Source organism: Musa acuminata, chromosome BXJ1-5, assembly GCF_036884655.1.
Source record: "Musa acuminata AAA Group cultivar baxijiao chromosome BXJ1-5, Cavendish_Baxijiao_AAA, whole genome shotgun sequence".
Taxonomy (NCBI): domain Eukaryota; kingdom Viridiplantae; phylum Streptophyta; class Magnoliopsida; order Zingiberales; family Musaceae; genus Musa; species Musa acuminata.
Window position 1 is genome coordinate 9,219,499 of NC_088331.1, and position 12,163 is coordinate 9,231,661.

Here is a 12,163-nt window from a genome sequence, read left to right on the forward strand (position 1 = left end):
CTATGACATTGCTGTATGATTAGTTTACAAGAGTACAAAAAAATTAATTTTCATGTCAAAGACAAAAATATATTTATATGAGAGAAAAAGTCTAAGCGGTATGCATACCACTGATGTAATGATCATCAGAATGGAATTTTGAGTAATAGTTGTGGAATTCTAGTGACCGATGCACGCATGCAGTGAGAGAATTGGCCAATAATATTGATCTGTATCACCTATGAATACCTTATCTCTTTGCTCAACTACCATGTAACAGAAACAAACTATTCGCCTTCTTGTCTTGCTGTATTCTACACTTATGGCATCTCAGCTTCACAAAACTTTGTTTTGTGCCACTTTGCTGCTGCTGCTGCTATTGCTTCCCCGTGTTCCTCTTATCAAAGCTTCACTCGGATCCCAAGGGAGGGCGTTGCTCCACTGGAAAGCCACTCTTCGGAGTCGTCATTCCCTGAGATCTTGGAACCTCAATTCTGGTCCTTGCAATTGGACCGGAATTACTTGCAATTACCCCGTCGCAGGTATAAGGCATTCGACGATCACCGAGATATCCCTGCCGAGCATGGGCTTGGCAGGGCCACTTGATGCTCTTGACTTTTCGACTTTGGGATCGCTCCTCCGTCTCAATCTCTCCTACAATCAGTTCGGTGGGGTAATTCCTTCAACCATCTCTGCTCTCTCCAGGCTCGTATCTCTTGATCTCACCAGTAATCAGTTCACAAGCAAAATCCCAGTTGGGATAGGCTCCATGAAAGAGCTTCGATTCTTAAGTCTTAGCCAGAATCAAATGGTTGGTGCTATACCTACATCTCTTAGCAACCTCACCGGCCTTGTGTCCTTGCACTTGGAAGATAATAAGCTTGTGGGTGTCATTCCTGAGGAGTTAGGGAGGCTCTACGAATTGATGTATCTAGATATTGCGATCAATAGGCTATCTGGTTCAATCCCTTCTATTCTAGGAAATTTGACAAAGCTCTACCACTTGAATCTCTACCAAAATCAATTGATTGGAGTCATCCCTCGAGAATTGAAAAATCTAGTTAATCTTGTTTACTTATCAATCGGCGATAATAATCTAACAGGTGGAGTTCTCTCTTCTTTTGGAAACCTAAGCAAGCTACAACTATTTTCACTATGGAGAAATAAGTTCTCAGGTCCTGTCCCTTTTGAGATTGGAAACCTCATTGAGGTTACCAATCTCGACTTCTCGGAAAATATATTAACCAATTCAATTCCTTTTTCTATAGGAAACATGACTAGATTAGAAAAACTTGACCTTTGGGATAATCAATTGTCTGGTTTTATTCCTCTTGAGATTGGAAATCTAATTAAAGTCACTAATCTCTTACTCTCAGGAAACCATTTGACTGGTCCCATCCCTTCCTCAATAAGAAATATGACCAGATTAAAGATTATTTATCTTTGGGATAATCAATTGTCTGGTTTTATTCCTTTTGAGATTGGGAATCTAATTGAAGTGACTGATCTATTACTCTTCAATAACCTATTGTCAGGTTCCATCCCTTCCTCTATGGGAAACATGACCAAATTAAAGATCCTTTATCTTTGGGATAATCAATTGTCTGGTTTTATTCCTCTTGAGATTGGATATCTAATTGAAGTTACTGATCTCGCACTCTCAGAAAATCAATTATCAGGTCCCATCCATTCCTCTATAGGAAACATGACCAAAATTAAAAATCTAAGTGTATTCGATAATCAGTTGTCTGGACCTTTGCCTATGGAAATCAACAATATTACTGGACTGACTTATCTCCAATTGGGAAATAATAACTTTGTCGGTTATGTACCACCAAACATTTGCAAAGGTAGAGCCCTAAATCACCTCACTCTTCATAAGAACAACTTCCAAGGTCCCATTCCTACGACCTTGAAAAACTGCACGACACTAGAAAGGGTTCGTCTTGAGCATAATCAGCTCACCGGGGATGTATCTCAATGTCTTGGAGTGTATCCCCATCTTTATTATATGGATTTGAGCTTCAATCAACTCTCCGGTACACTCTCACCAGACTGGGCAAGATGGCACAATCTGACGCTCCTCAGAATCTCAAATAACAACATCACCGGAGTCATACCCACCGAGTTTGGGCAGTTGACTAAACTGGGAGAGCTCGACCTCTCTTCCAACGACCTACAAGGAGAGATCCCACAGAGCTTCGGCAGCTTAACCCTTCTCTACAATCTGAGTTTGGGCAACAACCAACTCGTCGGCCATGTGCCTCCGGAGTTTGGAATGCTGTCCAATCTTGAACTGCTTGATCTCTCATCCAACAACTTGGCAGGAAGAATCCCAGATCAATTAGGCAACTGCACGAAACTCCGATCGTTGAAGCTTAACAACAATAACTTCAGTGGAACCATTCCTTTGGCCATTGGTAATCTGGTGTACCTCCAAGTCACCTTTGACATCAGCCAGAACTCACTAAAAGGGGAGATTCCATTCCAACTCAGCAAATTGGTGATGCTGCAAAGCCTGAATCTATCGCATAATTACTTGTTGGGTCATCTTCCATCTTCCCTAACGTATATGACGAGCTTGTCTACCGTAGATGTATCCTACAATGAACTGGACGGCCCTGTTCCTGATAGCCCAGCTTTCCGAAGAGCCCCGGCAGAGTGGTTTGCCCATAACAATGATCTGTGTGGAGTTGTTCAAGGATTGCCTCCATGTGTTTCACCCGGTACTCCAACAACAGACGACCGAAGCAAGCGCCACAAAATTGTTATAGGAGCCATCATTGCTTCTGGGGTCTTCTTCCTTCTCTTGTTTTTATTCATTGGAGCATTCCGCAAGAGAGAAAAATATACAGTACCTGTGGATACTAATCACGTCAAAGAAGGTGCATTCTGTATATTGAATTTTGTTGGAAGAGACGTATTCAAGGACATCATCGAAGCCACCGAAGATTTCGATGCCAAGTACTGTATCGGAAGCGGTGCATACGGCAGTGTCTACAGAGCAGAGTTAGCAAGTGGGGAACTGCTAGCGGTGAAGAAGATTCATCTACCAGACACTGAAGGTACATGCGACGAGCAACCCTTTCAAACTGAGATACAAACTCTTACTCAAATTCGACATCGCAATATCGTCAAGCTTTACGGGTTCTGCTCCTCTCCCCGACGCAAATTTCTGGTGTACGAGTACATGGAGAGAGGAAGTCTGGGATCTGTCCTCCGAAGCGAGACGGCAGCTGAATTGGACTGGGTGAAGAGGGTGAGCATCGTGAAGGATGTCGCCTGTGCTTTATCCTACATGCATCATGACTGCACACCACCCATCGTTCATCGGGATATCACAAGCAACAACATTCTACTTGATTCCGAATTCAAGGCTTGTGTTTCCGACTTTGGAATTGCTCGTCTACTGAATCCGGATTCATCAAATTGGACCATGCTTGCAGGCACACGGGGTTACTTAGCACCAGGTAAGTTTCTCGCCCAGATTAATACATTAAAGACAAATGATCCTAAATTTTGCATCCCCTATTCATTTAGTATCATATCGAAGCATACGTAGACTTAGAATTTGACAATCGTATATATTTTGGATATCTTTATAAATTGGAAGTTTCATCTATTTGTTGTTGCTGTTTGCAGAGCTTGCTTACACAATGAGAGCAACCACCAAATGTGATGTGTACAGCTTTGGTGTGGTCACGCTTGAGTTGCTAGTAGGAGCATATGGAGAAGAACTCATCTCCATTCTGTCATCTCCGTCTGGTAACAATGTCTTCGTGAAAGATGCATTAGACCAACGTCTATCACTTCCTGTGGCTCGAGTTGCAGATGAAGTAATTGCAGTCTTAACAGCGGCACTAAGTTGTGCCAACAATAGCCCAGAATCGCGCCCAGCGATGAAGCAAGTCTATGAAAATATATGTTCTGTCAAGACACCACAGAGCTGTGGATCTCTTGATGCGCTGAGGCTTTCCGACTTGATGAATGCAGACATATGATCGAACACATGGTCTCCTTTGTTTGCCTTCTTTCTTGACGCACGTAGGATATTATTTGGATGTACTGATATGCCGTGTAGGTGGTTCGGACCCTTTGGTTGTGTAGTAGTGTCGTTTTGAGGCAAATAATAGAAGCCTAATTGGAAACAGTATCTTGAAGTTGTGATGAGGCATCTGCAATTAAGTTGTTGAGATCGATAATTTTGGATGTGTTAATCGTAAAATGTTAATTGATTACAGTTTAAAATTTTTTATTTCTATCTAATGAAGAAAATATTATCGATCAATTATTATTCACATGTGATCTATACTTAATTACCAAGATGGCATAGAGGAGACGAGGCTTGCCCCCTTGTTCTGTTCACATGGACATAAGTCTAAAATAGATTATTACGATATATTTTTTTTTATCGTCAATACGTACAAAGTCTAAGTGGGGCTCTTAGAAGTAGTTATAGATAGTCTCCTCATGGAATATTCTTTAAAATATTTTATCCCTTTTTATTCGATTTAAAAGTATCTTTGGCACAAAAACCAATGTCAACCAATATTTTTATCACTTTCACCTTACATCGAGGCTAACTTGGGTATCGAAGTAATCAAGTCACGAAACTCACTCTTAATCTTGATTTTCATATAAGTCGTCAATAGATCGTAGGAGCATAGCCACGTCAACTTTCATAAGACTTCCAACATCACCTTGATAGCACCTCATTATTATTGTACACGTATAGTCGAATCATATTAGACTGATCTCAATGTCAATGATATTTTCTTCTAAAACTATCCAACATAATATATACGAATGTTTTGGTTTTCTCTTATGCTTTTGATATCAAAGCTAGCCAATTAATGTGGGTGTATCAGATGGCTTATGTGAAGTCGTCACCGAACAAACACTTCAGTGACGCTTTGTTTTTGTTTGCTGTAAAACTTGTTTATTTGACGATGGCAGACGAGAAATGCGATGTATGCCCAACTTAAATTGTATACCGCCGGTCAAGGCAATATGGTCCCATTGAAATCTTGGCTCGTCCTTTCAATCTCATTCATATTTTGGCAGGGTTGACTTGACTTGACTTGAGGTATACAAATTGACTTGACATGCTTACACTGCCATATGGCAAGGCAATATGGTCCTATTGAAATCTTGGCTCATCCTTTCAATCTCATTCAGCTCGTTCATATCTGGACAGGGTTGACTTGACTTGACTTGAGGTATACAAATTAGGTGGGCTTTTAGTCTCCGAAAGAAAAAGAAGTTTTTGTACTTAGATTTGTTGAGTTATTAGTTTTTCCTTTCTTTGGAAAAACAAGAAGAAAAAAAACTAACGAGCAACGGAAGAGCATAATTCAACATACAAGTTGTTCTCTCCAATGATTTATCAACTTAATTGCTGATCCGGCAAAATACACCACCACCAAAAGTTCCTGTGTAAAATATCTCCCTCCGGCCTTTATATATCCACTTGATTGACAAAGCCAATCTAAGGAGAATTAATGTGGAGCACGTCAAACACGACAAAGGGATCCACCAAACATTGATCTCTCTACACCAGCATCTTCTACTTTGGTTTGATACCATGCAACGTGCATGACACGGAGCATTCAACACATCATCTTTTTGTGAAACAAAATTTTCATGGTGATCTTTGTAAGTTTTTAATCTCTCCTCAAAACATTTGTAGACGATTTATTGAGTTATTAGGTTTTTTTAGATAAAAAAAAGAAAATTTGACGATGAAAGGAGAAACATATAAGTCAACATTGATGTCGTCCTCTCTAATTGCTGATATAACAAAATACAAAACCATTAAATTCCTGTCTAAAATGTATTTCTTCCTCTCTTACATATTCTCTTGATTGCTAATATAGCAACTTTTTGTAATTGACACAATGAAAAAAAGTTACTCTAAAAAGAATTAACATGAAAAGAGTGGCACGTCTAACACGACCTGAAATCCACCGCACATTGATCTTCTCTCCATCTGTATTTTTCTATTTTAGTGGACAGTACAATACCATGCATTACATTGCCACGGCATACTATTCACCACATCATCTCCCGTCCCGTAGACCTCTCCGTGGACTTGTGACATAACTGCATGATTCGTTTAATAAGAGTACAAAAAAAGTAATTTTAGAAATGGTTGCAGAGGAAAAGTCTAAGCGGCATGCATACTGCTGGATGTCGTGATCATCGGAATGGAATTTTGAGTAATAGTTGTGGAATTCTGGTGACCGAAGCATGCATGCAGTGAGAGAATTTGGCCAATAATACTGATATGTATCACCTATAAATACCTTATCTCGTTACTCAAGTACCATGTAACAGAACAAAAATATTTGCCTTCTTGTCTTGCTGCATGCTGCACTATTGGCATCTCAGCTTCACAAAACTTTGCTACTGCTGCTCTTGCTTCCCCGTGCTCCTCTTGTTAAAGCTTCACTCGGATCCCAAGGGAGGGCGTTGCTCCACTGGAAAGCCACTCTCAGGAGTCGTCAATCCCTGAGATCTTGGAACCTCAATTCTAGTCCGTGCAATTGGACTGGAGTTGCATGCAATTACCCCGTCACAGGTAGAGGGCGTTTGGCGATCACCGAGATACACCTGCCGAAGATGGGCTTGGCAGGGTCACTTGATGCTCTTGACTTCTTGACATTGAGATCACTCGTTCGTCTCAATCTCTCCTATAATCAGCTCGGTGGAGCAATTCCTCCGGCCATCTCAGTTCTCTCCAGGCTTGTATCTCTTGATCTCGCTAGTAATCAATTCACAAGCAAAATCCCAGTTAGGATGGGCTCCATGAAGGAGCTCCGATTCTTGAGTCTTAGCCAAAATCAATTGATTGGTGCTATACCTCCATCTCTGAGCAATCTCACCAGCCTTGTGCATTTGCACCTGTATGATAGTATGCTTGTGGGTGTCATTCCAAAGGAGTTAGGGAAGCTCCATGAGTTGATGGATTTGGATATTGGGATTAATAGACTATCTGGTTCAATCCCTTCTAGTCTAGGAAATTTGACAAAGCTTCAACGCTTAGGTTTTTACAAAAATCAGCTCTCGGGTCTTATTCCTGATGAGATTGGAAATCTCATTGAGGTTATTGCTTTCAGCTTCCCAAAAAATCTATTAACAGGTCCCATCCCTTCCTCTATAGGAAACATGACTAAATTAAATATTCTTTACCTTTGGGATAATCAATTGTCTGGTTTTATTCCTCTTGAGATTGGAAATTTAATTGAAGTTACGGATCTCCAACTCTCAAAAAATCTTTTGAGAGGTCCCATCCCTTCCTCTATAGGAAACATGACCAAATTAAAGATCCTTTACCTCTGGGGTAATCAATTGTCTAGTTTTATTCCTCTTGAGATTGAGAATCTAATTGAAGTTACTGATCTCTCACTCTCAACAAACATTTTGACTGGTCCCATCCCTTCCTTTATAGGAAACATGACCAAATTAAATATTCTTTATCTTTCAGAAAATCAATTGTCTGGTTTTATTCCTCTTGAGATTGGAAATATGACCAAATTACAATTACGGATCTCGAACTCTCAACAAACCTTTTGACTGGTCCCATCCCTTCTTCTATAGGAAATATGATCAAATTAAATATTCTTAACCTTTGGGGAAATCAATTGTCTGGTTCTATTCCTCTTGAGATTGGAAATCTAATTGAAATTACTAATCTCAAACTCTTAACAAATCTTTTGACCGGTCCTATCCCTTTCTTTATAGGAAACATGACCCAATTAAAATTCTTATCACTACAAATGAACCAGCTCTCTGGCTCATTCCCTCGATCGGTTGGTAAGTTAAGCAAACTCAGAGAACTACGTGTATTCGATAATCAGTTGTCTGGACCTTTGCCTATGGAGATCAACAACATTACTGGACTGACATACATAGAGTTGTCAAATAATAACTTCGTCGGTTATGTACCCCCAAACATTTGCAAAGGTGGAGCCCTAAAGTACCTCACTCTAACAACTTCCAAGGTCCCATTCCCACGACCTTGAAAAATTGTACGACACTAGAAAGGGTTCGTCTTGAGCATAACCAGCTCACTGGAGATGTATCCCAATATCTTGGAGTGTATCCCCATCTTTATTATATAGATTTGAGCTTCAATCTACTCTCCGGTACACTCTCACCAGATTGGGCAAAATGGCACAATCTGACGCTCTTGAGAATCTCAAATAACAACATCACCGGAGTCATACCCTCCGAGTTTGGGCAGTTGACGAAACTGCGAGAGCTGGACCTCTCTTCCAACTACCTACAAGGAGAGATCCCAAAGAGCTTCGGCAGCTTAACCCTTCTCTATAATCTGAGCTTGAGCAACAACCAACTCGTCGGCCATGTGCCTCCGGAGATTGGAATGCTGTCCAATCTTGAACTGCTTGATCTCTCATCCAACAACTTGGCAGGAAGAATCCCCGATCAATTAGGCGACTGCATGAAACTCCGATCGTTGATGCTTAACAACAACAACTTCAGTGGAACCATTCCATTGGCCATTGGGAATCTGGTGGTCCTTCAAGACACCTTTGACGTCAGCCACAACTCACTAACAGGGGAGATTCCATCCCAACTCAGCAAATTGGTGATGCTGCAAAGCCTGAATCTATCGCATAATTCCTTGTCGGGTCATCTTCCTTCTTCGCTAACGTATATGACGAGCTTGTCTACCGTAGATGTATCCTACAATGAACTGGACGGCCCTGTTCCTGATAGCCCAGCTTTCCGAAGAGCCCCGGCAGAGTGGTTTGCCTATAACAATGATCTGTGTGGAGTTGTTCGAGGATTGCCTCCGTGTGTTTCACACGGTACTCCAACAAAAGATGACCGAAGCAAGCGCCACAAAGTGGTTGTAATAGCCATCATTGCTTCCGTCGTCTTCTTCCTTCTCTTGTTTATATTCATTGCAGCTGCTTTACGATTCCACAAGAGAAAGAAGCCGCCAGTACCTGTCGATGATAATCACATCAAAGAAGGTGCATTCTCTATATTGAATTTTGATGGAAGAGATGTATACAAGGACATCATCGAAGCCACCGAAGATTTCGATGCCAAATACTGTATCGGAAGCGGTGCATACGGCAGTGTCTACAGAGCAGAGTTAGCAAGTGGGGAACTGCTAGCGGTGAAGATGATTCACCTACCAGACACTGAAGGTACATGCGACGAGCAACCCTTTCAAACTGAGATACAAACTCTTACTCAAATTCGACATCGCAATATCGTCAAGCTTTACGGGTTCTGCTCCTCTCCCCAGCGCAAATTTCTGGTGTACGAGTACATGGAGAGAGGAAGTCTGGGATCTGTCCTCAGAAGCGAAACTGCAGCTGAATTGGACTGGGGGATGAGAGTGAACATCGTGAAAGATGTTGCTCGTGCTCTGTTCTACATGCATCACGATTGTGTTCCGCCTATCGTTCATCGGGATGTTACCAGCAACAACATCCTACTTGATTCGAATTCAAGGCTTGTGTTTCCGACTTTGGAATTGCTCGACTACTGAATCCGGATTCATCAAATTGGACCATGCTTGCAGGCACACGGGGTTACTTGGCACCAGGTAAGTTTCTCTCTCTCTCAGATCTCGTTGTTTGTGCAAATTAAAAATATCTGCAATTGAGAACATATTCAAATTATATTTCGGAGGAGATCTCTATGGATTGGCGGTTTGATCATTGGCTCTTGTTGTCTGTAGAGCTTGCATATACAATGAGAGTGACCACCCAATGCGACGCGTACAGTTTCGGAGTGGTGACGCTGGAGTTGCTAATAGGAGAATATGGAGAAATACTTATTTCCATTCTGTCGTCTTCACCGATCAATGATAGCTTCGTGAAAGACGTATTGGACCGACGTCTAGCTGTTCCTGAGGGTCAAGTTGCGGATGAAGTGGTTACAGTTTTGAGCTTGGCTCTTCGTAGCGTGGACAACCACCCTGAATCACGCCCGACAATGAAACAGGTCTCCGAGAAGTTATGCGTGGTCAGAACACCCCCACCAAGCCTACGATCTATTGATGCATTGAAGTTTTCCGATTTGATGACCGTGGAGATATGATCTATATGCACTCCTCTGTGTCCCGTTGCTTATTTTGGTCAGGATTGGGAGACTTTGTTTCCGTATGGCTTGCTTTATTAGTGGTTTCATTCTGCAGCGTGTTTAATAAAAGCATCGGTTGGTAATCGATCTCTTTTCTGCGATTATTTTCGACTGGGTTGTAATCTTGGACGCTTGAAAAGTTTGATTTGCTTGTACTCTATGCTTTACTGTTTCTTTAAAGCGATATGAGGGAAGAATAGCGTTCGGATGATGCAATGCAATGCGATGGTAATCACCTCTCTGGGCCCATTCCTCGTGAAGTAGGGAATCTTGTCCAGATGACAAATCTAGTACTTGCTCATAATAGTTTACTGGGTTCCATCCCCCTCTCCCTAAGAAATCTTTCGAAGCGCAGCACACTTTATCTCTTCAACAATCACATCTCTGGCACGATTCCTGCTGAATTAGGCAATCTTGTCGAGCTGAGAGACAGAGATCTATCACATAATCTATTGACTGGTTTCATCCCTTCCACCCTGGGAAATCTAGCTAGACTAAGGAACCTGATCCTTTCTTATAATGAACTCTCCGGCCCCATCCCATCGACTTTAGCTAACATGACCTCTCTGATACTGTTAGACCTCAGCAATAACCAAATCTCTGGCTGCATCCCACCATCTTTTGCAAATCTAAGTCTAAAAGAACTATCAGTGATCAATAATAGTCTCTCCGGATCGGTCCCAAACCTTACGAGCTTTGTTTCTCTGAAACTGGCATACAATGACCTCTCTGGTCATCTGCCACCAGATGTATGCAGAGGAGGAAAGATTCAGCATTTCACCGCAGCCTATAACAAGTTCCACGGGCCGGTACCAGAGAGCTTGAGAAACTGTTCAAGCTTAGTGCGGGTTCGATTGGACAGGAACAACCTCACCGGAGACCTCTTCGATCACTTTGGAGTCTATCCTTATATGAGATATATTGACTTGAGCTACAACAGGTTATCTGGAATGCTTTCACCGGAATGGGGAAGTTGTTCAAACTTGTCGAGCTTAAGAATATCCAACAACAGATTAAATGGAACAATTCCATCTGAGATTGGGCAATCAACTCGGCTGGGAGCGTTGGACCTTTCTTCAAACCACTTAGTTAGCGAGCTTCCCAAGAACTAATGCAAATTGATCTCTCTTATAGAGCTGAACATAAGCAGCAACCAGCTATCAGGAGAGCTTCCATCGGAAATCGGAAAACTACTCAAGCTGAAGAGATTGGATGTTTCAGGCAACAACTTCAGTGGGGTGATTCCGGAAGAAATAGGTGGATGCAAACTGCTAATATCAGTAGATATGAGCAACAATAGCTTCAGCGGAAGCATTCCTTACGAATTCGGTCAGCTGGTAGACCTTCAGGAACTGCTAGATCTGAGTCAAAACTCCTTTAGTGGTCATATATTCCATCTCAATTAGGCCAGCTGACACTGCTGCAGATCCTCAACCCTTCCCACAATAATTTGGCTGGCCGTATCCCACCTTCTTTAATCAACATGGCAAGCTTGTCAGCCTTGGACGTATCTCACAATGAACTTGAAGGTCCTGTCCCTGGTTCACTGGAAACAGGGGCTTGTGCGATGTCGTTGCTGGTCTGCCTTCATGCAGTTCATCCCCAGCTAGAGAGGCTCCCAACGTGATTCTTTTGTCCGGTATGGCTGTCCTCGGAGCCTTACTTCTCTTCTTCCTCTTTGTTGGATTCGCAGCACGGCTGATGAAAAGAAGGAAGCAAATAGCCAATGGTTTAAGTCAAACGGTGGAGGTGCGTTCTCCACGTGGAATTTTGATGGGGAAATGCTACAATTTATAGTTGAGGCTCTCTAACCACTTGCGGTTAGAATCATCGATACGACAAATTCGATAAAACGAACATAGTAGATCTTGAGTAATGATATAATTGATTTGACAATGTAATGTAGAAATATGCTTGAACATATTATCTCTTTTTCTTTCTAGGTCTTTTTTTTTTATGTTCGTTGGGTCCGGCCTATATGTGGGCTTGGAAAGGATTCAAATCAAAGAAATTAAAAAGAGAGAGAGATAAGGTTACGAGGTATGAAAAAGAAAAGAGA

At 41.8% G+C, this 12,163-nt stretch overlaps 3 protein-coding genes across 4 annotated transcripts; all 3 read left to right on the top strand.

Annotated features, from left to right (window-relative positions):
- Nucleotides 1-178: 178 nt before the first annotated feature.
- LOC135673674 (probable leucine-rich repeat receptor-like protein kinase At1g35710) lies at nucleotides 179-4,129 on the top strand. The gene is made up of 2 exons (XM_065182819.1): nucleotides 179-3,449; nucleotides 3,622-4,129. Exons 1-2 carry the CDS (start codon nucleotides 302-304, stop codon nucleotides 3,978-3,980), a joined length of 3,507 nt encoding a protein of 1,168 aa, XP_065038891.1. The 5' UTR covers nucleotides 179-301; the 3' UTR covers nucleotides 3,981-4,129.
- Nucleotides 4,130-6,325: 2,196 nt separating this feature from the next.
- Nucleotides 6,326-10,226, top strand: LOC135674968 (probable leucine-rich repeat receptor-like protein kinase At1g35710). Of its 2 annotated transcripts, XM_065185232.1 has the most exons (3): nucleotides 6,326-9,161; nucleotides 9,263-9,565; nucleotides 9,701-10,226. In XM_065185232.1, exon 1 carries the CDS (start codon nucleotides 6,601-6,603, stop codon nucleotides 7,552-7,554), a length of 954 nt encoding a protein of 317 aa, XP_065041304.1. In that variant the 5' UTR covers nucleotides 6,326-6,600; the 3' UTR covers nucleotides 7,555-9,161; nucleotides 9,263-9,565; nucleotides 9,701-10,226. The 2 variants fall into 2 exon arrangements, with proteins under 2 accessions (XP_065041304.1, XP_065041303.1); XM_065185231.1 differs by having other exon boundaries at nucleotides 6,326-9,565.
- Nucleotides 10,227-10,382: 156 nt separating this feature from the next.
- LOC135675233 (probable leucine-rich repeat receptor-like protein kinase At1g35710) lies at nucleotides 10,383-11,216 on the top strand. Its single transcript, XM_065185510.1, has one exon. The coding sequence runs from the start codon at nucleotides 10,383-10,385 to the stop codon at nucleotides 11,214-11,216; it is 834 nt and encodes a 277-aa protein (XP_065041582.1).
- The last annotated feature ends 947 nt before the right edge of the window (nucleotides 11,217-12,163 follow it).

Excerpts from the sequence above, each read along its gene's own strand:
- LOC135674968 (XM_065185231.1), top strand. The coding sequence starts at position 8,366 with ATGCTGTCCAATCTTGAACTGCTTGATCTCTCATCCAACAACTTGGCA.
- LOC135673674 (XM_065182819.1), top strand. The coding sequence starts at position 302 with ATGGCATCTCAGCTTCACAAAACTTTGTTTTGTGCCACTTTGCTGCTG. Across the intron at positions 3,450-3,621 it reads ACGGGGTTACTTAGCACCAG|AGCTTGCTTACACAATGAGA; the intron begins GTAAGTTTCTCG and ends TGCTGTTTGCAG.
- LOC135675233 (XM_065185510.1), top strand. The coding sequence starts at position 10,383 with ATGACAAATCTAGTACTTGCTCATAATAGTTTACTGGGTTCCATCCCC.